Source organism: Bradysia coprophila, unplaced genomic scaffold (genome assembly GCF_014529535.1).
Source record: "Bradysia coprophila strain Holo2 unplaced genomic scaffold, BU_Bcop_v1 contig_94, whole genome shotgun sequence".
NCBI classification, from domain to species: domain Eukaryota; kingdom Metazoa; phylum Arthropoda; class Insecta; order Diptera; family Sciaridae; genus Bradysia; species Bradysia coprophila.
Genome location: NW_023504022.1, coordinates 5340328 through 5367354, shown reverse-complemented (window position 1 = coordinate 5367354; position 27027 = coordinate 5340328). Strand labels below are relative to the sequence as shown.

Here is a 27027-nt window from a genome sequence, read left to right as displayed (position 1 = left end):
TTATCTGGATACGAATTATTATATCAATATATTATTATATCAAATTATTTCCCGTGTGCAGAATGCTATTTTACTTTAAGAACGAGGTAAAAAGGTTTCCCAAGGGAGGCAATGGCACGATTACCTCCATTCTAAAGTATAAGAGTATTACTTACAGCTGTCACGTTCAATAACATCATAAATTATGATTCTACAAAAGTTGAAAAAAATTTCGTTCATCAGCTGGTCGTCATAAACCAAACTATTCAATGAACGTGAAAAATTCTAATCGATTGATTCTACAATGGAAACCGGTTTTTTTTAAGTAAATTTGGATGCAATTTTGATGCTACAAAATAGCCTAAGGGGTACGATGGTAAGCAAATACATCTCGATTTTCTTTTTGTTGTTAAACGATTCATTGTCGTTATATTGGGGAATTAGTCATGTAACATCATCGATCAGTTTCTTAGTTTTTTTTTTAATCTCCCGAAGAAACAGGCAAATTCATTGAATGTGTCAAGGAATGAAAAACGATTTTTATTTTAAATAAATTAAATTAAAATTTCGTTGGTTATGGCACATAACGATATGTTAATGGCTTGACTTGGTGTGTTTATAAAAAAAAAATGTCGATTTTCGTTGGACATCGCTGAACGTTTGAACTGAATGAATTGCAGAAATTGATTCACTTCTACAAGAGCGAAAGCCAATTATTGAATTATTCATTTTGAATTCACTGAGAAATGTTTTCTTTCTTTTTTCAACTTTTTCACAATATTTTTCCATGGCACATAATCCGTTATTATATCCTACAGCAACACATTTTTCACTGACAAATAATTTTATTTTTTCGCATTTCTGCTGATTTACAATTAAGAAAAATTTTCTTATTTTTTTATTTAGTAAGTAAATTTACACTCCACTTATTATGCTACTTATAAAGTAGCTCAGACAGACACACTATATGTATGCCACAAAGTTTTCTAGAAAAATAAAAAAATAAAAATGGAAAATTTTTTCGTTCTTTTTTATACAGAAAAAATGGCACCAATCTCAACACCTTAAAATTTATGTTTCAAATTTCATCTCTTTCATAATTTAAGGTTCTTTCTTCTGTTTGTTTGAAAGAAAGCGAACGTTTCTTGGTTTAAGTTTTTAAATAAAATTATCAACAGCGTTTGTTATGTTATGTACAATTGTCCTTTTTCTATACTTTCATCAAAGTGATCGATTAAAATTTTATTTAATTCGAATTTTCTTATGACACTTGATTGCAATTTTCATTGATTTACGGAAAAGAGTCTCGTCACAGACATTCACTTCTTAAGGAGTTTTGCATTTTGCTCTTAGAGTAGATAGTCAGTATGATCTGATCGAACAAACCTACAAACCTACTTATGACGAAAATCAAATTCGAATCGAACAACAACACTTAGCGATCTTCGTGGTTTCACACAGACTTAGTAATTTTTCATTTTGTAGCGTAGGTAGTAGGTCCTTTCCAGTTCAGATAATCTAGAGATTGATATTTAAGAATGGTAGAATAAAATATTTTGTCACTAGGACTAAAATAGTCATTTTCGCAACAGGCCGAGTGTGACAATACACATCGTATTTATCATCGAGTTGTATACAACGTTTTTCGCAATAAAGGCAATGGAATGTCCAACCTTTCCGTCACTTGTTGCGAAAAGGTGTATTTTGAGCTATGTGCTACGCTACAAACATTACACCTTCTTCGCCTGAGTATACTATTTCATAAGAAAAGTTGGCAAAACTGGACGAAAAGGTGGGAAGAAAAAGATGGAAAAACTATTTTCGTTTTGGCTTTCTATCTGGTGATAGAATTCGACATTTTTGGTCCGCCCAAATATAAGTCCTGGCAAGTTCTGGGATAGAATTCGATAAAAAAGCTTTTTTGCATAATCTTGGAACAGCACCAGAAACGAGGTCGAGATATTTCAGCTTCTCTGGTATTTGGAACTCAAGATGAAGAAAATGCTTCGTGTGAACGAAATCCAGTACAATAGACTTGTCTCTGTGCGGTGGTTCCTGGTATGTGCTTCACCTGACTAAAACAGATTGAACAACCTACCTGAAGTTAAGATTTTTATTTCAATTGACATCTGCTACCGACAACGACGAGAAAAATGACCGATGAGGTCAGGATAGTGATGTCTTATATTGAAAAATTTATGTCACAACTAATGAAGTAACAGATTTTGACTTCAAACAGTGTTTGATAATTTATCAACAAAAGAAGTAACAGATTTAACGAATGTTTGACGGGATGTTACGTTTCCGAAAAGTTTACAATCGTAAAATTATTGTACAAACTCTTTGGAATATTGGAGATCTGTTGAATTAATGAAGTTAGTCGTATAGGTCTGACGGGTACATACACAAAAAAGATGGCAATTTCGACCAAATCAGAATTCCATTCTTCGATTTCAAATAAAGACCCAAGAGTCTCGTGTATCTTTCCTTTATCAAACTTCATTTCTCATCAGAAATTATCGCCGCAGAGTGTGTGAGAATTAAACCGTTTGCTCCACTAGTTTTTATACATCTCGGGTCGGGCACTGACACATCATTCCGAAGTAAATTATTTTCGAATAAAAAACGGATTTTTTTGCTCTTTTGGTTTCACTTCGGAACCCATTAAATTCAGCACACGTCTTCGTTTTTATGTTAATTTCATAAATTCGGATGTCGATTTTAGCATACGCAAACGAGTTATTGTATGGGTGGCGCGTGTGAATTAAAACAAAACAAAAAATTTATCTCTCGCAAAAGTAAATGTTGTTCGACGCAGAGTTCGACTGATGTAAAAAAAAGTCGTAATTTTTAATAGCATCATCGTCGCAACGAAATCGAAATAATTTAAAAATTCTCTAAGAATCAAAGTTACCTTAAGAATTGGTCTGCACAATCAACAAATTGGTTCTATGGCACCGAAAGTTTCTTCTTCTCTTTTCCTTGTATTTTGTTGGTAAATAATATGGTATATGGGTTACAGTATGTTCTATGGCAATCTGCCTCGGGGTCATGGCAAGATATTTGTACGATTACGCGAAAAATAAATATTTTTTTCTCTTCCGAAAAGTCGATCATCGTTTACACATATTGGCATTGAAATGGCATACAGTTTATGGAGAGGTTACGATGCGTTTGCATTGTTTCCAACTTTTAACGAGAAACGAAATTCATTTCGACTTGACTTAATTTACACAACAGAAATAACATAAACAAACAAACAAAAAAAATGAATAAATATTATCACAAGCCTCGTGTGTGCTATCAATCGCGTACATACAATATCATTACAGCCAACACAAATAGCTATCTGCACATCCGTTGCAACTTGTTCGAAATGCAATCCATTTTATTAAATTCATTGTCTCGGTACGACTTTGTTCAATTATGCGTGTTAGACACACCGTTCACGTAACACAAAAATCAACTTTCGGTATCGGTTCTACCAAAAGGTCATATTAGCCGACATAAATGATGGTGGAGGCCATCTGGGAAGTTCATCTCAGTCATCGTCTCGCGAATCGAAACTGGCCGCATTTCCTTCCGACGAAAATCCGGAAGGTGATAAACTGTCCGGTGGATAATAGCCACTCATTGGTCCTCCATTCGATGGCGTTCCGGGACGCATACCCAATGCCGACGTTGACGGAGAAGACATATCATTCAAATAGGCAACATTTTCCCCTCCATCGCGGCACCACAGTTGTCGCATCTCGGCTCGACGGTTTCGCATCAACATTTTATACTCGGAAATGCGCATCTTCTTGCCGTCGACGATGCACGTTCGCTTTGGTCTCGGTCGATAACGATAGTCTGGATGCTGTTCCATGTGCAGCTTCGACAGTCTGGACTGTTCTTCGTAGTACGGTTGTTTCTCCGAATTAGACATTGCCTTCCAGCGGGCGCCCAAAATTTTTGAAATATTCGAGTTGTGCATGTCTGGGCAAGCCTTCAAAATTTTTCTTCGTTCGTCCTTAGCCCAGACCATGAAAGCATTCATTGGTCGTTTGATATGGGGTTTCCCCGACTCAGACATACCAGATGATGCTCCTCCACCTCGTTCGCCCAAACTACGACAATCTGGAGCATTGCCACCACTTGGATCACTTCGATTCGATCGGGCTTGCCGAACTAGTCGAACCTTGTCTTCATCCATTTGTGGTACCTTGCCGGTGTTATTGTGCGTACTGTGTGTATTGTGTGCATTCACCCAATGCAGAGCGTTTGGCATCATATCCGGTTCGTCCATGCCAAATGGATGAGATTTGTGACCTATTGCCGCTGCGGTCATATTCGAATACGGCATGAATCGTAACGATGCGGCTACCGTTGAAGGACTACTAGCATTTCGATGACCATGTCCGGAATTCGCACTGCTCACCGATATAGATGGAGGTGGCGGTTGATTGGCCGTACTCGTAACACTACTGGTTGCCATTGTCGGCGATTGCTGGTATTGATGATTATGCGGATGCTGATGCGGTGAACTAATCGGCGACAGTTTTGGTTTGGTTAGATTGAGTGGAGCATCCGGATCGGATGATTGGGATGGTGATGATGTGGCTGAAACGGTGGGTTGATGTTGTTCTTTGTCATTTTGTATGGCTGCAGTCATCTGGGCCAGATGAGCCGTGGCATTGTCCCAAACGGGCGACACGCCATACGGATTCTGTACTTGGAGGTAGGGTAGGAAGGGTAGCAGAGCATTTTTCGCATTTGCTGGAAATTGAGCATTGATTTGATTTTGGAGTTCTTGTATGTGTCGTTCGTGTTGTATTCGTTGCAGGTGCTCTTGCTGAATCCATTCGGGATCATGGGGTTGTTTGCCAATATTCTGGAATGAGATAAGACGGAAGAAATGGTGAGAGAAATTCAATTAAAATTTTGAACGAAAGGGGTTACAGCATCGGTACAGTTTAACAAAGCGAACCAAATCTGACAGACCCTTCAACGCTTGTCTTGTCTTGCAAATAATTAATCATGTCCGTCATAAGTACGGCTTTGAGTTCATATTCAAAACCGAGTGTATTGTGTACGTACAACAATCAAGTTTCGATTCTTGCGATTGTTAGATTCGTTTTGAAACAATATTCGAAACGCAAATTGTAAAGTCATCTCGACATACATCTAACAACAGCCTCACTTTTTTGTTTCTAACAAATTTTTTTTGTCTTCTTCTTCTGTTGTTAAACTTTTCTTTAGAACACTTAATGGAGCGAAATGTTAATTTTTCACTTGTTCATCATTTTGACAACGAGAAGAAAAGATAAAAACCACGTCTTGTACGATGTAATTATATTTTCGAGTTATTTATCGTTGAAATATTTAATACCATTTGTTAGAGTGTCTGTTGAACTCCGAGAGTCTATGTCTCATTCGTACCTGTACGTATCCAAGGGTTACACGATTTGAACATAATTGAGTGTTTGCTTCGGATACGTTGAGACAGTTTAGGTTTAGTCATCGTCGCCGTTTTTTGAGCCTCTTGTAGTATTTGTAAAGAAATGGAGTCTGGCAACACTGCTGCCAGCACTAGATTGTAGGCTAGATACGTTTTTTTTGGCAACTAATTTAGCCCAAATCCTGAATTTGTTGCAATCAAATGGTTTTGCGACAACTTTTGCAATTTGTTTTGCGACTACTCTTCAGTTGTTTGGAAGTAAAATTAGTTGACTATAGACATATCTGGCCTTCAATTTAGCCTTGGCTGCAGTGTTGCCAGATTCCGTTTTTTTACAACTACTTCAAAGGGGTCGTTTTTTCCCTAAAATTAAGTCGTGATAACACACCCATATATGTATACCAGATGTACCATATACCGACTTAGCGCATCCAATTTTCATATCGCAGATTAAAACTCAGCATCCAGAAAAATCGACTTTTGTGGGTATTTCGTCAATGGAATCGAATCTCAATAAGCCTAATACGCCCAACAACAAAAAGACATTAATAACGTATTTTCTATCAACGCCACACACAATACACCTTTTGTAACCAGTGAACACATGCACGAGTCGTCTCACAAAAGAAACAAAGTGTTGATGGCTTCTTTTTGTGTGTGATCTGTGCGTAAAAGACACCGAAACTATAACATGCACATCATCCTCAATGTTATTTTAAATGTGAGATAAGGAAATTTCATAATCATCGTCGCTCATTACGTGAACAATTTTTAGCCCCGTACGAAGTACGAAGGGGCTTATAGGATTACGATGCCGTGTGTAATTGATGGAATTCGAAGCAGACGGTAAGGGCAAAGTGTTTGCCTATGTTCATAGATAACGAATCCGCAATAAAAATTTGGGCCGTCTGTCCGTCTGTCCGTCTGTCCGTCTGTCCGTCTGTCCGTCTGTCCGTCTGTCCGTCACGTCGATATCTTGAGTAAATCAAATCCGATTTCAAAAATTTTTTTTTTCCCTGGAAGATAGTCAAAATAGTGAGGCTAAGTTCGAAGATGGGCATATTCGGGTCGGCCCTTCGTGAGTTAGGGCCACCTAAGTGATTTAAGGTCTTTTGGTGATATTTATGGCAAAATAAACGAAGGAAATATAAATGACACGGCAAATGATAGGTATTGTCAATACCAATCCAGGAAAAAAAAGTTTTTTTAAATCGGGTGAGTGGACCGTGAGTTAGGGCCTTAGAAGTCAAAAGCTACTAGGGCCCTATGTGTATTTTACATAGAACTCAAGTAAATTTCATTCGTTTTTCGTAATTTTTGTTTCATTTGGAAGGTAATCAAAGGCCGAATAGAATGTTGTTGAAAAAAAAATAAATTTGGGTCCTTGGACTAAGGCCACTACTAGGGCCCTATGTGTATTTTACATAGAACTCGAGCAAATTTCATTCGTTTTTCGTAATTTTTGTGTCATTTGGAAGGTAATCAAAGGCCGAATAGAGTGTTGTATAAAAAAAATTAAATTTGGGTCCTCGGACTAAGGCCGCTACTAGGGCCCTATGCGTATTTTACATATAACTCGAACAAATTTCATCCGTTTTTCGTAATTTTCGTTTCATTTGGAAGGTAATCAAAGGCCGAATAGAATGTTGTTGAAAAAAAAATTAAATTTGGGTCCTCGGACTAAGGCCGCTACTAGGGTCCTATGTGTATTTTACATTGAACTCGAGTAAATTTCATTCGTTTTTCGTAATTTTTGTTTCATTTGGAAGGTAATCAAAGGCCGAATAGAATGTTGTTGAAAAAAAAATAAATTTGGGTCCTTGGACTAAGGCCACTACTAGGGCCCTATGTGTATTTTACATAGAACTCGAGCAAATTTCATTCGTTTTTCGTAATTTTTGTGTCATTTGGAAGGTAATCAAAGGCCGAATAGAATGTTGTATAAAAAAAATTAAATTTGGGTCCTCGGACTAAGGCCGCTACTAGGGCCCTATGCGTATTTTACATATAACTCGAACAAATTTCATCCGTTTTTCGTAATTTTCGTTTCATTTGGAAGGTAATCAAAGGCCGAATAGAATGTTGTTGAAAAAAAAATTAAATTTGGGTCCTCGGACTAGGGCCGCTACTAGGGCCCCATGCGTATTTTACATACAACTCGAGTAAATTTCATCCGTTTTTCGTAATTTTTGTTTCATTTGAAAGATAATCGAACACCGAATAGAATGTTGTTGAAAAAAAAAATTAAGTTTAGGTCCTTGGACTAAGGTCGCTACTAGGGCCCTATGTGTATTTTACATATAACTCGAGCAAATTTCATCCGTTTTTCGTATTTTTTGTTTCATTTGGAAGGTAATCGAACACCGAATAGAATGTAGTTGAAAAAAAAATTAAATTTGGATCCTCGGACTGAGGCCGATACTAGGCCCTATGGCCCTATGTGTATTTATACTCAATAAATTAAAATTTTAGGTCAATTCGAAATTTGTGTTACATTTAAAAGGAACGTCGTACGGGGCTTCGTAATTGCGCTATGCGCAATTTTTAAGACGTACACATTTCATAAGAATTTTACTTTACCGACGTTTACGGGCGCAGTAGGTTTACGGTAAGAGTAGGGCGACGGACGAACTAGGATCACGTACGCAATAGATGTACGGGTCTGTACGGGGCTCAGTCGCAGCAAACGCTCCGACTGTTCTGACGGCTCGTTTTTTTTTATTTCTCTCCTCTTCTTCGCCTTCTTTCTGTGTTTCGTTTCCATCTACTTATAGGTAATTATGTATAATGGTGAAAAAGAACCGTTTTTTTTAAAGAAGAAAAAAATGCTATCGCTGAGACATGATTTGTTATTTGTTATAGGTTTGATCTGGAATGATGAGATGGTGGATTTTGTTAAACTGTTTTACCATTACGGAAGCACATTGTTATCGGTAGTTGGATATCTTGTTAGTTTCAGTTTTTTTCTTTCTCTTTGATTTTAATTTGGTATTTGGTGACTGAATAGGGGGACTATGAGACCATCGAATTAGTCTGTTAAGAAACGGTACTCTATAGACAGGATGAAAGTGGATAGTAGTGTCGGAAAGGACTGGACAACGGAATAGTAATTGACCCCTACTTAAAATTGTAAGCGACATAGTCAGGTTGACGAAGTTTCTACTGTACTTTTGATGATATCTTTTTAGAAATGAGTGGAACAATCCTTTGCCAGTCAAAATAACATCCTTCGAAATTTCACAAAAGAAAATCCTCAAATTAATAGAAATCCTAAAGAAAATCAGCAAAATCATAGGAATCCGTCAAAAGGCTCAAGAAAATCAAATAAAAAGAAGAAATACTTGAAAATTGAAACAAAAATCCAATGAAAATACACCCACAAAATCAGGCAAAAATCCTCTTGGAAAACTTTAGCAGAATCCTCAGAGAATTTTCTTTTGTAAAAATAGATTTATTGCAGCATTAGTACAGACTTTACAAAAAATTACAAAAATTCTTTTTGAATATCCTTTGTCAATGAAATTACAAGAATACGCCACTCTACAAATCCTATTTTAGCTTTCAAATGTGGGTTACTATTTGTAGCCTCTTCAGCGAAACATCGATTGCTCTTAAATTGCTGTAAGCTTTAAGTCTCACAAGAGAAATTGGTTAAGTAATCTTCGATTTTGAATCTAAGATTTCATATGCCTAAGACAATTTTTTTGGCTTCATCTCACGAAGAAGAACAAATTTTCTGTATCTATGCTTGTGCGTTCTTATTCCGGCAAACTGTCTAAGAAGTGACTATTTTTCGGAAAACATTCCTCAACATTTTTTTTGCATTTTCCTAGAATTTCCCTTAATTTCCAAAAAGAATTTTTGGGAAAATTTGGAAAACTGTAGGAAAATTTGGTAAAAACTTAAAAAAAAAATCGGGAAAATATGGGAAAATTAAGAAACGTCTAAAAAATGTACGAAAATGATTTTCCAAAAATAATCACTCTAAGTCCACCTTATCTCCGAACATATATCTCGTTCGATGCACGAGCGAAAATATTTAGTCCAAAATCCGAATCAGTAAATTCAGCAGCGAAGCCAATTTTCGAACAATATCTCATGAATGCATTTGTCAAAATGTTACAGAGATCTAAAGACAGTTCCTTAAATAAAAATATCGGCAAAACACAAGCGCAAAATGCACTGTACGATTATGTGCTATATTCGAAACATAAAAGAACGACCAAATAAAATGTAATTTATAAATATTGTTGTCAAATTGCATCCGCTTTTCATTCCTCTTCATATATTCATAACAATAAAAAAATGTAAAAATACAAAATGTAAAGAAAATATTACGGAAAAGCCGAAAATAGACCACGAATAATGTGTCTTCTTCATATCTTTTCTTATATTTCCTTTTATTATTTATACTTAGCATAGCTAGGGAATTACACTGTGTGCTCTCAACGTTATGTGTTTGTGTGTTTGTTCGAAAAGTACATCAATTTAAATTTTCATGTACATTACAACCGTATAACGTGCTATTTATTGTTGCATATTATTATGAAGTGAAGCTGCTTCATGAATGATCAGTCTTTTTCTATAAGAAAATTTAGAAAAGAAGAAGAAAAAAAGGAAGAAGGAGAAAACACACCGAGCATACGAAAGAGACGTGTACGCATAATATACATTCGGAAAACTAACAATCTCAAAATATATCATACAATAAAACACAAATAAAATAGAAAATGAAAGAAGAGAAAAAAAAACTGAAAGAAAGAAACAAACACTTGGCGTTTGATGTACTCGTAGTGCTGTTATTTTCCTTCTTCGCTTTTTTTTCTTCTTCTTGAAAAGAAGTGGAAACCATATGGTTTTCGTTTGATTCTTTTTAATAGAATTAGAAGATCATTATCGTTCATGCTTTAATTACAGAGACATACGAGAGCATCTTTCAGTATTATCGTAACGAATCTGAAACGAAACAAGACAAATCCCCATCTTTTATTCGCGGGACGTAAGGTGGATGCATTGAGCTTGCTTCAAAAGAGAGATAGACCGGAATCCGGAACATAAAAATAACCGAACCGAAATTTAAGAAAATCTAAGAAAAATCCGATCGGAGCCCGATTTTTCGCTTTTTAATCTAGACCCCACAATCATTACTCGAGATTAGTCGTAACCAACCAGAATCTGAACTTGTTTATTTCAGGAAGAACGTTGACGGTGCGGACTGGCTTTGTGTGGTATATGAAAAAGTTCATTCAAAAATTCAAGTCAGTCCGAGCCTGAAGTATGACAACTGTCTGCCTTCGGGATTTGTATTTGTGGAACGGCAACCCGCTCATTTCTAGTGACTAACTGAACTATGTTAACAATGTCATAATAATCTGTAATCATTTTATTGGTTCAAATTGTTTCTTCATGTATGCGATGGGAATAACCTTACAGTCAGAGGCAGTTGAATTTCAGCATGAATTAGCTTCAGCTCTTTTCCATTTGTTCCACACAAAAAATCAAAACTGTCTATATTAGTTTATATGGTTGGCCCAAAAGCACATTAAATTACCTTTCAAATGACACCCTACACGACCGTGTACGTTTTGTGTACCTCGAGAAATTTCAGTAAGAACAGTGTAAGTCTTCGGTTGAAAACATCAACTGCACATATTTCAGTGTCGATGAATTTTAAACCCCTATTCGGCTCAATAGTAGATGTGATTACCTTTCTAATGACACCCCACACGACCCTGTACGGCTCGCGTAACTGGAGAAATGTTTGTAAGAAATGTGCAAGTTTTCGGTTTTTGATCACCTTTTACCAGTCACACAAACTTCGAAGAATTTTTTTGAAAGTGGTTTTGGCTTTTAGGGTCGAAGTCCTTTCTAGGCACATATAAAAAAGTCCGATTTTGGTAGGCTGTTTTTCAAAAGAATCCCTTTTTGACATTTTGTTGACGTCTTGTCTGATGACAATTCTATCGAGAAAATTTCCACTTTCTCATCAATTTCTCTCCAGTGGGCAGAAAATAGAAATGTTCTCACCTAAAAAACGGTTATTTACGCCACATTCCCATGAAACACGTTGTTTTCACCTCGGAGAAAATTGTAGAATTTCAAATCGAGAGACTTACTGCGCTCGCTTCGCTCTTGTTGAAATTTCCTATTTTCTCCCCTTGGTAAACAAATAACTGTTGTCAATATGAATGTATTGATAACAAATTAACTTTCTTGGTGACCACCTCCACCGTCAAATTTATAATTTTGTTGGATGCGACTTGGTCAACTTCCATGTATATTTAAGTGAACAAATCGAATTTTTCTAAATTTGAATTAAATTTACCATTACCATTACCACTGAGCTACATTATTGCCGCTGTATCAAGGGAAACGGTCTCAATTATTCAAACAAATCTCGACTGCCGACCCAATAATGCTCTTTACATTCATGCCCGAACACAATAACTCCTTCGTTCACAAGATTGTTTAGAATATCCATTTTCGATTTACGACTCTGTTTACGGGTGTTTTGTTTAAACTATTTGCTTTGTGAGTAAGACTTTATTGAAAATTCCACCTATTATTTTGGATTTATGTACGGAATTATGGAAATTTTATATGGAAGTTATTGCCGGCAACGGTAATTAACATATCCGATTTATATGAGTGACGAACGATTCGATACAGAATATCAACAAAAAATAAAAGATTTTGTTCGGTGGAGCATATTAGTGTGTGCAAACAGAGTTACAACAGGGAAAATTTCGGTTTTATTTTAAGAGATTGAAATTTTTCTTCGCTTTTCTGTTTTTCGTTTAACTCTCTGGTAATAAGTCGTAAGAAAAATGGATTTATGGATTTTTGTTAGTTGATTTTGTAGTTAAAATTGGTTAAGAGTTCTTAAATTTAATGATCACCGAATCGTACTTAATTGTAACATCAAAGGGATTGGGCCAAAGCTAATCGTAAATGGTAATTGATTTGAAGATTTTTATTGATTTCCTTAAAGTCAAAACGCTTTTATAGGCCAATCCCATATCGTCTGTCGTATTGTGGTCTGTGGCTAATTTTGAGGTATAATCGAGAGCATCATTTCCATTTTAACGAGGCGGTTGCTTTTAGTTTACATTTAAACAAAAAAATTAATCGAAAACTAGTAGCATACGCAATCGTCTCTTCCTGCAAGAGATGAAAAGATAATCACATTTATGGATGGAGTCTGTGACAAAGCGACTACACACTTAACAACTTTCAAAAACCTCCACATAAACCATTTATTGAAGCCATATACCCGAAATAATTCACAGATTCCCCAGAGAAGTTTAAAATAGTCCCCAGAAAATGTTCGAATTTGAGATTCGAATAGACGGTGTAGTGTGTATACCCTTAACAAAAAAAATGTATTAAAACTTCAATGCATTTCACACACAGCACATCAATCAACCTAACCCGAATTTAAAAAAAAACAAAAACAAAATTTTTGAATGATTTAATAATGAGCAACATTAAAGGGTTAATTTATCCTTATTTGTTATGTACGGCATTCTCTCCACACACATATCTGTCTATCTATACACACAAAATGCACACCCATCATTAGGTTATATCTCTGGGTTGAAATGGTTGCCTTGGAGAATTTATGAATTTGTTTTATGTGCCGTTATGGAGGGGCAATGGAAATGTTCGCGAAAATCTTTTGTGCATAATTGATGGCATTTATGAGTTTAGAGTTTATGATAATGAATGTTTAATCGTATGTTTGTTTAACCATATGTATTTTTGAATTATTATCATGCGATGCTGCTGGGTCTATTTCTATCATAACTTTTGACTGATGGGATGGGTAATGTTTTTGTGTTTTTTTTATGTCGATTGAAAAAACGAGAGCGGGGTTATAGAGTGTTATGTGAAATTTTAGCCGTGATTTGTATTGTGATGAGGGTGAGTGCGATACAGATATAATGTTAAATTAATTTGCATTATGTCGACTAATAGTAACTATAAATCTGACGGAATTATTTATGATTTGTTTGAGGTATGGTTATGATAATTGTGCGGGTCCCCTTTGTCGTGTTTCGTGTTTTATTTCACATCAGTATTCTAGGTCCTTAATAGGGATTAGGTCAAATTACGTTCGAATTAGTTAATGTATGTCCTGCTTGCAATTGAGTTTTAAAAAGATGAAAAAACCATTTGATGAGTTTTGTTTTTCCCGGTTCATAGCTGGTTCTATTGAAGTGCTTGAAACATAAAAAGTACGGTTTTCGACGCATGTAGCATGTAAAATATTTTTAATAATTTTATTTCCGAAAAAATTTTGAATTTTCGGAATTCCTTGCAATTTTATTCTGCGGAATTTCCCTTCGCAAAAATATTTTTCTCAATTTTTTTTTCAGAAAAGTACTAAATCACTAAAAGTATTGAAAGAATTCCGAAAACAATCGGACTTTTTTTCTCAAATTTTTTTCGGAATTTTCAGAGTTTTTTTATAATTTTTATCAACCAAAATCCCCAAAAATGAGCCCCGCACTCCACTCCTATCGGAGGGATTCTTTTAAAAAATAGCCTACCGAAATCGGATGCATTTTCCAGTGGACTTTTTTATATGGGCCTAGGAAGGTATTCGACCCTAGAAGCCAAAACCACTTTCAAAAAAATTCTTCGAAGTTTGTGTGGCTGGTGAGCGGTGATCAAAAACCGAAAACTTGATTTTTCTTACAAAAATTTCTCCAGTTACGCGAGCCGTACAGGGTCGTGTGGGGTGTCATTAGAAAGGTAATCACACGTACTATTGAGCCGAATAGGAACTTATTGTGTTAAAAATTCATCCACACTGAAATATGTGCAGTTGGAGTTTTCAACCGAAGACTTACACTGTTCTTACTGAAATTTCTCGAGGTACACAAAACGTACATGGTCGTGTGGGGTATCATTTGAACGGGAGTTTAATGTGTTTTTGGGCAAAATAGGGTCTTATGAAGTTTGGATGCATCTATGATGAAATATGTTCACCTAAACATTTAAACTTCTATTTGGCCCAACATTAAATTACCACACGACCATGTACGGCTCGCGTAATTGGAGAAATTTTTGTAAGAAAAGTGCAAGTTTTCGGTTTTTGATCACCTTTCACCAGCCACCCAAACTTCGAAGAATTTTTTTGAAAGTGGTTTTGGCTTCTAGGGTCGAATACCTTTCTAGGCACTTATAAAAAAGTCCACTGGAAAATGCGTCCGATTTCGGTAGGCTATTTTTCAAAAGAATCCCTCATCGTTATTTTTACGTTCTTTTGTAGAATGCGTCACGTCACACTCACAACAAATCGAAATTCTTACCAATCCATAAATTCCAACATTTAATTAATTTGATGACGCTAATCCACTTTTATTCGCTGAATTTTTTTTTTTGTGTACAACCACACTCTCGCATAACTCTTAATTTTCGGTCAAATGGTTGGATCCTACTCATTTAACAAAATGTCTTCGGAACAGTGAACTAATATTTTGTCGAAAAAAGACAAGTGACAATTTTACGATGCAAGGCAGGAGAGTATTTAAATTATGATTATGACGTGCTTGGATGCTCGAAATTATCATAAACCATTTTCATGAATGTTCGAATACTTCATTTTTCATACAAAGTTTACTCTCTGTATCATAGTTGTATAACACTGACTGGTGTAGGGTTATAAAAACCGTGCACATCCACTCCGCACAAACATGTTCTCTGTTGCCAATGTAACATTATAAAATCATTATAATCTTTCCTTGAATTTTTACATTCGTTAAATAACACCGTGATTATTCAATATGAAAACAGTGAAATTCCTTAATTGCAAGTGTGTATAATACACGGTTCACGACATTTCTGTGGAAAATCATCGTCAGACTTTCCATTATAATTGTTGTTTCCCGCATTTATACAATTACAATTCAACCACAAAGGAATTTTCTTTGAACCTTGAAATAAACGCGATAAACAAAACGCGCTCTTCATAAGAAATAACACGAAACGAAACCCTATAACCAACCCATTTTCGCTGGTGGTGTCATTAATGGGATTTTAGATTCAGTGGTGCTACAAATATTCTGAATTTATCGCTGTGAAACGCAAAGCCTTTTCACATTTAATAAGAACCGCATGAGATTTTCCGATTTTCCATTTAAAACACTTTCCACATTGTTGTTGGGCGGCGGTGTGGTGTTATGTGTGTGTATTCCATATTCCATAATATATGTTCTGCATTTACCAATGTGGTGCCTTGTGTACATATCCGTTTTTGTTTCGATTTTACAAACATCGGTGTTACAAACACACACCACTCGGCACTGGTAACAACGTACATTTTGATATTATAATTGTTGACATGACGAATATTAGCCCAATTTGTTTGAGATTCATGAACACATAAATTTGCGGGGAGACGATGATGTTTGACTCTTGAAAGTGTTGTCGCAATTATTTTATTGTCGTCGTTGTAATTCAGAGAGTGCACATAACATGGATAGGTATACGTAAAAGGTCTTGGTAGTGAAAAGGTTTGCCGTTCAAGGAATCACAATTTATGCTTTGTATGCATTCGTTGGATATATTGGATTATAGAATAACGAAATTATTGTGTGTACTGAGAGACTGCGGAGTGTGTACTACAGCGAACCTGAAAGTACGTGTGAACGTTTAGTTTACGAATGTCTCCGCAAATTAGGGAATCTTATCGTTCATTTTTGAAAACCGGTATTCGATTCGGTAACACCGATTTTTCGCGAAAAAAATACCGGTAAGTTACCTGTAAATTGAGATTACCAACCGTTTCCGGTATTAAATGGGGAGATTCAAAGTTATCGTAAACATTTAAGGACTTAGTTGTTCTGTTTTGTTTGGTAATATATACCGGTAATTCTTGAACATAGACACGGACATGATGAGTCAGATCGTTCCGTTGCTTTAATTATCATGCTACAAAACCTTAGGCACTTAACCCCACCCCTTCAAATAGATTTATTTTCTGTCTTAATTAAGTTGGTTTTATTGTGACTTTAGGCGCAGTTAGTCTTTCCAGTTTTACTATAATTTTAGTGTGGTAATTTGACGGATATCTTATCAGAAATTTATGTAATTTGGCACTGAATTGATTACCGATGAAAATTCACATCTATTAGATTGATAAACAGCCTCTCATTTGACGGATCAATTTATTGTCAAAGTTTTTTATTGGCACTTGAAATGACGGCCTGTTTTCGTGAAAATTTTCGTGAAATATTTTTGAACCCTAAATTTAGTCCCTGCTTGTGATGCACCTTTTCTATTATCAAAAATCACGAGTTGTCAATAACTTTTCCATATAGTTTTTGACGTATCGTCATCTTTGCTAATGGTATTGCTTGCCAGCTTGCACGTAAAGTGCCAATATATAACAATTTCAGGCCTAGTATGGCCAGTTATTTCACACGAAATAACGTTTTCTGAACCAGACAAAATACCGAAAATGCCGGTAGCGCAATTTTGAATACCGGTAAACGGTATTCCCGTTTTCGAGAATAACGATTGGATTCCCTACCGCAAATGTATGAAAATTTGATTTTTTTTCTTTTCCATTTGTTAGAATTTATTATTCGCTCGGCAATATAATTTCCGTCTAATTCATTTTTAAATCCACAAAATATAGCGAGAGATCATAATCCTTAATTTAAATAATCGTATGTCCACATATTTTGAAGGTGAAAATATGAGCGAGTCTTTTTCTATTATTAATTTAAATTAAAAAATAAAATAATAAAATTTCCACCGTAGCGTAACATTTCATTTTCACATTTAACAATAATGTATCACCCGAAGACCACGCAATCTTCTTTTTTTTTTCTCTTCGTCGTCGTTCGAATATAATAATTATATTAAAATACAACGGGGATTTATTAGAAGAGTCCGAAACAGAACACTCTATTAAAAATAAAATTTGAAGGAACGGGCAAAACAAAAAATTATATAAATAAAATGACACAATTATGAGTTTAATTAGAATGTAAAATATTTTGACGACAGGAATGTATGATTTATGAACAAACAAAAAAAAATCCGATTTTCCAACGGTCATGGCGGGTTTTTTTTTGTTCAGATCAGAATGAAGCACACACACAAAAAATGAAAACCCGAAGAAGAAAAAAATTATTATCTTGTTTTGTGTTGTGTAAATAGAAAATTAAGAAATGAAGAGAATGGAAAAATAGAAAATAAATTTCGTCGATTTATTATTTCGCCAAAATATAAAGAAAAATCATTTTAAAAATAATTTCGCTAATTGGTTGCTATCGAATTGTGTATGCGAATATATTACATTTTAATAGATGCGCTGGATGCTTGACGAGCCGAACATATTGGTTATGATCTGTTTGTGGAAAAAACTCATCGTTTGCCAGCAGAATTATTTTTTAAAATAATAATTTAAATTAGATTTTTCATCCTTTCGTCCAGGTCATTCTGACTACAAGCATTTTGTTCGATCGACACTTGTGAATTGGGTTAATTGGGCGGACAATATTTTTGAAAAGATCTGTCACCTGTCACAGAAATTTCGGCAGATTAGTCAAACCAAATGTTTCCAAACAAACAATTGTGTCATCACTTTAACGCACTAAGCAGGCACCTGGTATAAAGTTTTTTTTTTTCCTAACGCATGCTGAAAGTCCAGAAATAGAAATAGTCTCCGGCTCGTCCTGGAAACGTTACGACCAACGTTTTTCCTAAACGACGTAGGAAATACGCGACGAAGTCAACTAGTCCAACACTAGTTATAGGAAAATGTTAGTTTTATTTTTTTGGTATATTTGGGAACACTACCAAAACGGCTGTTTACTGTAAAGTAAATGGTAACGTTTTAAACGGTCGGAATTTGCTGTCATCGCTCACTTTACCGTTAAATTTCCGGTTAGCTGCCGTTTGGCTAACGTTTTTTATTGACGTAACGTTACAATAACGATTAATTTGTAACGTTTCCGGAACCAAAAATTTATAGCTACGGTCAGTAACGGTAGTGTAGTGAACGATTTTTAGAAATAGATTTCTAACGTTACAGAGATGGTAACGTACAAGCGAAAAGACGAGGATCTAAACGATAATGTTACAACTTGGAACTTTTCGTATAAAGCTACAATCTTTCCCTGACACTGAATGTGTGTATGAAAAAGCTTTTCAATGCTATTATGCAGAGACGTTGGAATTACATGCTAAATTTGTTTCGGAGACAAATTTCGCACACTTTAAAATAACAAATTTACCTGCCGATAGGTTGATATTGTCTATGGCTTACCTATAACTACATTTTGTGCAAAACTGAACCGCACAGAGCCGCACTGGAACACTGGTTTCAACAATGGCTCTTTGGTATGCGAAAAATTAAAAGCATTAATTAAGTAGCTAGTAGAGCGACAGTGTTTGTCGTTATTGGAACTAGTAACTAGAAACGTAACTAAAATGTAGTCCATCACCACTGTTGCACTACAGCTTAGTTATGTATTCAATCAGTAACTCGATGTCTGGTCTCCAAGAAAACGCTACCTACATTCGGGTGACCACAATAATTTGAGTTGGGCCTTTTCACGATTTTCACAGTTTATTAACTGTCGCAACATTGTCCTACTTTTGAACCAGACAAAGAGAACATTCAGCATTTGACTCCATCCGTTAAACTGTATACAATAATGGTATTGGCGGCACCTTCCTTACATTGAAATTAAGTTCGTGCTGCTTATCATGCAATTAATTGCGAAAAAAAAGCCAAAACAAAACAAAACGTCACAATGATTCATTACGCTGAACTCTTATAATTATAGGCCAGGCTGAATCCGCTGCTTTAACATATTGAGTGGCTTACGAAATGGTTTTTAATTTCTACAGCAAAGCATCGAGAATAATAAACAATAAATTTATTTGATCTCGTTTCATATGCAGCACACACAATAGCCCCTATTGTAATCATTGTGTAAATGTAATGAATCGTATTTACGAGCAACAAAACCCCATATTATACACATTACGGAGATCAAATCGAACGAGGAGAGAGACGACGACGACGAAGAAAAATCAAAAGAAATTTCATAAACACACAATCAAACCGAACATATTTATGTTATTACAACAATGCGCTTTAACAGTCTTTGATTCACTATTTCCTCTACATCTTCCTCACTCCACCGGTCGACCCCTTATTGTGTCATAAATAATTCGGTCTTTATCATCATTTACTCCCATTCATCTCATCACATTCTATTACATTTCCATTGATCAAATTGTTTAAAAATAAAATAATACTCGATGCCTGCCTGCCTATACATATACGACGTTATAGCTATCTCGCGCATTTTATACACGTACTTATATGATGACTACATCCACCATACCATACCGTCCCATCCGACATAATACTACTGCAGCATATCATTATACACATATTATCTTTCTGAGTTTAATTTTTGTTTCGTCGTACATTTCACTATTATTACGAAAGAAGACAACAAAGCATTCTATTTACGAATCCATTAGAGTTTGGAATTAATTTGCTAATTAGATACTTACTCTTCTCTGTGCGACTCAAATTAAAAGCGCCCGTTTTATAAATATAACAACATTTCAAAGGCGAGATATAGTCATGACGGCAACGACAATAAAATAGCGAAAAAGAGAGAGAGAAGACAGGAGGAACAAAAAAAGTTTGACTAAAAAGCAAGAAAACAAAACCCCTCCCGCACTGCAATTCATTCATGATTTTAAATTTCTTCGAGACGACATAAAAGTCTTGAATCATGAGTGCCATCACCAGCCAGCCAAAACGGTTATTACATTGTGGGTTAGGATATATCGAAATGCTGTTGAGCACTTCGTTGTTGTATGAACTAAGTTTGAAACTAAATAAATTAATGAAGGAAAACAGAGCGGATGACGTTGAATGCTATAAAAGTTACTGACAATCTGACAATCAAGACAAGATTTGTTGAGACTTCATATGTTATCAACAACGACCACAAATAATATGCAATGTCCTCTGACTGACGATTATTTATATAGAAAAGCTCATGTTAAAACTAATGAAGTAAAAGATTTCGAATCAAGAATTTAAACATGTGAAGTAGCAGATTTTGACATAATTCCAGCAAATGTTTGCAGAAGGTCAAATTTAAAGTTTGCATGCAATTGTACCTGAACATTTTAAAATAATATTTCGCAAGGCCACTGGCACTGCAGGTATCGATTTTCAGTTTACAATTTTTGTAAAGCAGTTGTTACAACAACTTGTCAAACGTTTGGTACATGGTTGTATTTCGTACATTTATGAATCATTTACCTTAGAAAAATGAGTGTCGTCGTTATGCATGCATTGGAACTCATTTCCATTTTATAAATAAAATAATAATTAAAAACTTCTGCGGAACATCACTCCGTTCTCACATTCCTAGTCGACTGTATCAACAAGATTAGATGCGAATAACATCTCTATAATTTATCAGCGACATGAATTAGCATCTTTAATGAATTCGAATTGAATTTTTGTTTTCGCGCAATAACCTGCATACGAGCAAATAATAACATTATATCGGTCGGTATACACTAATTGCGAGTGCAATGCAATTAATTTGTTGCGTTCTTGATTGGGTATTGTTAGGTAACGCTCAATTAATCGCAATTATAATTTTAAATGGACTGTCTACTGACATTGACTAAGATTTTTCACCTGAGACACAGAGGCATTAGAATCCTCAGATGGTTCTAACAGATTAAACCTTCGTATTGTAACGATTACAATGACCTGCTTTATCCCATGCATATTTGGACTTCCTGATTTAATACGATTGGTCAGAGGAGCATGTCTCATCCCCTTCAATTAAATGTCGTCATTAAAATCCATTATACTGCTGGTTCGTATTGTCACTTAGATAATGCAAACGTGTTTTTTCTGTGTGTATCGTTTCATTTCCATCTTTAAACAAATGTCTTGGTAAGATGTTAAAATCAAACATTTATGAAACAACATCATGTTTGTGTAAATACCAAAGCCGTACTGTGTAGGTATATACATCATACACAGTAGTCACTTTAATATACTAAAATTTATATTGCACACCGCACATGATTGACAAAGTCAATCATATTTATACAATATCGGGGTCTGGTTTTTTCAATTAAATCTGTATGATCGTTGCAAATAGATAATTTTCTGTTACGTGCACATTATGTATGTACACATCTCCCTACCCAGACGTCCGAAATCAACTTCTTCAGCATAACACAAACAATTTTAATGATTTCACAATAAACAAGAAAAACATTAAAGGAAATGATTTTTCTTTGGACTTTTGTTGGTTTGGTTGGTTGGTTGGTTGGTTGGTGTATATAAATGGAGAAAATAATGTTTCGTCTTTTTGTGTTCGTTCAGGTTTGCGTTTTTTTTCCACCATCGGTTTTTTATTGCCTTTATTTAGCTGGATGACGAATGACATAAACTATAACAACGAGATGTATTATGAAAATGAATAAATGTCGTGTGTTGGAATTTATCAATTGAAAGTGTGCATTGGATGTGTAAGGTTTGTTGGGTAACCATTTATCGATTTTTTTTATTATTATTTGTATATTAGCTGCACGATAATTAGAAGCACAGGTGGCAGTATATGAATATATTTATTGGACTGTACATGTACAATCTTAAGCGATTCAATGAGCCATTCAACTACAACTACTCCTCTTTCAATGGAAAACCATTAAATTGTGTATCGTTCTTCAACTGAATTGTCGTAATCGAAACGATGTAAACAACAACACTTACGTAATATCATTCCATTCATTGCGGGGTTGTGGGTTTTTTTTTCTCTTGTCGTCTTCTCATTGCTCGTTTCATTTTCGGTAACAAGTCAAGAGATTTATGAAATAGACTCTATCGAAAGGAAGTCATTTGGAAATCCTAAAGAGTGATGTACTACAAAAGTGTACACAATAAAATATTTATGGTTTTATTGTGAAAAGAGGGGTTGCGAAAGAAATATGTCGCTGGAATGTTTTTCTTCGGATTTCTTTTTCTTCTTCTCTCTTTCGATTATAATATCCGCAATAACATAACCACAGATCATTGAAAGTGCACAACATATCAGGCAAATCGAGAATAACATACAGTTGATTGGAATACGATTTTTTTTAGCGAAATAAATCAAAAATTGAAGTTGTGTACGCTTTAAAGTCGATTCTATTTCGCTGACTGAAGAGTTTGGCTTAGAGATCAAAGTAAATAAATCCATTTCAATCGGTTTGTGTACAGGAAACAAGTTTTTTTTTCGCGGTCTGTTCATTCGTTATCTTTATTTTTCTAATTTTATCAAAACAACAAACAAAACTTAAGGTTTTGTATTGTTCTAAACGAGAATGTATGTACTGTACGTACACATATGTGTGTCAAAAAGGCCTGTGTATGCTCAAGTAGAATATTCGTCTTTCGAATCTTTTTGTCATTTCTGACCTCAATGAAAAAGATGTCAGCTTGTCAGTCCTATGAATTTTACGCAAAATCTGTGTGACTATCTCGGAAAATGTGGTAAATATACCGAGAAATAGCAGAATTGTGGGGCTATTGTCGAGACAATCAAAATCAAATCATCCGGACTCAGATAAGAAGGGTATGTGATAAGGATGCATAATGATGGAGTACCGTACATAATATACTTGACACCATCTGCAACGTACGCAAGAGACAGGTGGTAGGACCGCGGAAAAGATGGATCCATTGTCAGGGCTTGCTTTAGAGAATTTTGATTCCGAAAATTCGGAAACTCAGAAAAAGTTCCGAAAAAGTTCTGAAAAATCAAGAAAAATTATTTCAGAATTTTTCGGAACTTTTTCGAAATTTTTTCAGAATTTTCTGAATTAAAATTCTTTAAAGTAAGCCGTGTCCATTGTAGAAGACGTTAAAACGCTAAATGTCAGCAGTTGGAAAAGTATAGCCAAAGATCGTCAGCAGCGACATTTGACATCGTAAATATGTTAAAACTCTTTGCGAGGAAATGCATGAGCGGGGTATTATATTCAAAACATTCGGTTAAACCGAAGTTTGTTTTATGACAGCTAGATTCGAGACATTTTTTTCTTTTTACTCAGTTCTTTATCAAAAAAAAAGTTTCTTTGAATTTGAAGTACTAGATTTTTAGTATATTGTTATATTTCTGAAGTTTGAAGTACTAGATTTTACACATAGAACAGTGTAAGTGGTAGATTAAGTTTATTATCAAATCTAGTACTTCTGTATATCACAAGTGGTGGACTTGGGAAATAATCAAATCAGATAAGACTTTCTGAGGTAAATTTCTTGGCCTTCTACTTATTAAGAGTTTCCTGCCTTTTTAATAACGTGAAAGATCAACTCAATTCCATCGTATGATTTCACGAGACAGTTCAAACAAATTAGCACTGGCCTAAGATTGATGATGTTGACTATTTAAATTCGAGAATTTTTTTTATTGTGTACCAGCCCGCATGCTACGACATCAATCATATTTTATATCTGATTGTCATAACATTGCCCACTAAAATCCTAAAAATTTCTACATACCCGTAGCACTTTAACCTAAATCCATTCTAAGCCAACTCTCGGCAATACAAAAATATTATTCAAATATCGCATATAAAAGCGAGGATATCGAGTCACATTTACGTATTTTCATTATAAATAACGATATTAATAGTTCAAACAAATCAAAACACAATAAAATATTAATATCCGACCCATTCAATTTTCCGGTTGTATCATAATAGTACACAATATATGTAGCCACAACTGTGTGTGCAAGTATGGTTGGTATACTCACACCACATATCATTATAGACACACCGTGTATAGTAGTAGCATTGAATAATAATACTAAAAAATCTCGTACACTTCACCAACATTTTCCCAATTTTCCTCCTCTATTCTGATTCAATTCACTTCATTCTACACTATGTTTTGTTGTTGTGTATGGTAAAAATGATGTATGTGAAAATGATGGATATGAAAATTGTTATTTTTCTGCGGCTGGGATATTATACGATGAATAGAAAATTAGGCGTGCATAAAGAAACGATCTAATATTTATGGATTTATGGACTTTAAGTCGGTGCTGAGCTACCTATATTATTATGTGTGTGTACAAAAGTCAGGTTTTATGGCAAAAGAAAAAGTATAAAGAAAATATTGTAACACACGATGGGATGGAGAATTCTACTCTTTTTTTTCCTCTGTGTGTGCATATTGTAGATATTCTATAGTTAGCAGAAGAAAAATTATTTTGTTTGCGGGAAATGTAGGCCGAAGAAAAATATTGTGTCTGTATGATGTGTGTCGTTAAAGGTTTTTCACTTTGATCTTCGTATTTATTCACTTTTTCTTCATCCAGTTGAATGGAAGAATCGATGAATATTTTATACATTTGTCGGAGCTACACGCTCGTTCCGATTGTATAAGAAAAGACGGAATGCGAACCTTTCCTGTTTCGACAAAATGCCTTTGTATCGGACAGTATCCGGTAAATTGACAAAATATTGTTCGCATTAAAGTCAAGGTAAGTGAATTGATGTCGTTGTTGAAAGAAAACCCGATAATAAAATTGAGTTACGAGTCCGGTTAGCTACAGTTTCTATGGCTAATAGCTTGGGTTACAACATCCACTCGACTTGATTTATTGTCATGTTCAATTTATCAACGAAGAAGATGGTATGAGACCCTAACCTAACGTCAATTAGAAAAGTTTGTTTTACACACAAATTTCGTATATTCTATAGAAAGTACATCGCCGACGGTAAAAAGCAAGTCTCTCTTCATTTATCAATTATGATGCCTGTTACACTTACTTGGAAAAAGGTCAATTCAAAGTACATTTTCTGAGGTTACCCAAGCCGTGAAGAAAAATCCTTTTTTCGCAACAAGTGACGAAAAGTATGACCTTCCGTTGATTTTATAGCGAAAAACGTTGTATACAACTCGGTGATAAATGATTTTTTAGGCACACGATGCGTATTGTCACCTGCGGTCTCATCTAGTATCTAAAAAAGCATTTATGCAATTCAGTGATGATATTTGTAACTTACGCCGCCTGTGTGCAATGTCGTATGAACGTATTTTATCGCACTAGTGCGATAAAGGATTTGCAAGGGGTTTTATCGCACTAGTGCGATAAAAGCCACGTGTGCATGGAATCACACTACGAATATCTTTGATATTTATTCTATTTTCTTCATTGCATAAAACGTTGTATGCAACACGAATCGTATGCTGGTATATTATCGGCTTCGCCTCGGATTAGCAATCTGACATCTAGTGCGATAATATACCTCCATACGATTCTTGTTACATAAATAACTATTAGGAGTAATGTTCAGATATGGCTGATTTGCATATTGACGATGTTGACAATAGCCTTTTTCGTCTCGGCTTTCACTGTTATCTAAGGACTTTGATCAGGTCACACAAACCCTCAACCTCTTCAAAGATCTCTAACACGAAATGTCTTCAGAATGGCTGAAACACCAAGTTTTATGCCTAGAAATCTAGATAACGCTTGTCTCACAGTTCGTGGTCAATTTTATTAAGCTAGTTATATATAGGTCTATCACGATGTGACCCTTTCACTTCAAATAGTGGATAAAAATCGAGATTAATCTGTTACAGACGGCAAGCATATGACCAGTATTATTATCGGGTCTATTACTTCCATCTAATCAATCAAAGTATTTTCAATCGGTTGATTTCAAATCTTGTACTTCAATTTTTAAACTTGCACTTTACTATATAAAGAACCATATTATCCAGAGCCTGCCACTATTTTTGTCGTCGTTACCGATAACAGATGAATAGCCGTATGTGACAGGTTGAAAGTCGGGTGTATATTGGTAGGCTGGTCGAATCTATAGACAAAATGAAGTACAGTTCAGATACCAAAAGGTTGAAAGTATTGAAGAGTTACTGTAGATACACATAGCAGTGCAAGTTTGACACAAAATTCTTTTGTTTTCGGGCATTTTCCAATTGTTTTGAAATGTCTTTTCAATCGACCAAATTGCGTAGCTTTTGTAAGTTTCACATTTCAAAACAATTGAGTTACAAACAAATTTTTTTTAAATTTTTTATCGATGGAGAACCTAATTATAAGACACTTTGTCTCGTATCATATGCCAAAAAAAGTTACAACTTTTTTTATAAATCATTTTGAAAGTCACTAAAAACACGAAAACTCGAATAGAAATACAGTATGTCATCAAAAAATTTTGTATTTCGATTCGAATTTTCGTGTTTTCAGTGACTTTCAAAATGATTTATAAAAAAAGTTTTAACTTTTTTTGGCATATGATACGAGACAAAGTGTCTTATAATTAGGTTCTCCATCGATAAAAAATTAAAAAAAAATTTGTTTGTAACTCAATTGGAAAAGGCCCGATTTGTATCAGCAGTTAGGTGCAAGAGAGAATGTCTACATTTCATCCAGCACAGTAGCAGAAGCTCACGGTAAATTAATTGGATTTTTTCACCAAAATTTCTGTCGAATTGATTGTTATTTTAACAAAAAAAAATCGAGGAAAGCAAACGCGCGCAAATTAATTTCACCATTTTCGCGATAAAC

At 35.0% G+C, this 27027-nt stretch overlaps 1 protein-coding gene across 2 annotated transcripts in view; it reads right to left on the bottom strand.

Moving 5' to 3' along the window:
* Positions 1-1599: 1599 nt before the first annotated feature.
* LOC119085077 (transcription factor SOX-5-like) overlaps positions 1600-27027 on the bottom strand; it is a 122470-nt gene continuing 97042 nt past the window's right edge. For both annotated transcript variants that reach the window (XM_037195318.1, XM_037195317.1), the window contains exon 5: positions 1600-4852. In XM_037195318.1, coding sequence (XP_037051213.1) covers positions 3521-4852 — 1332 coding nt within the window. In that variant the 3' untranslated portion in view covers positions 1600-3520. The remainder of the gene's footprint in view (positions 4853-27027) is intronic.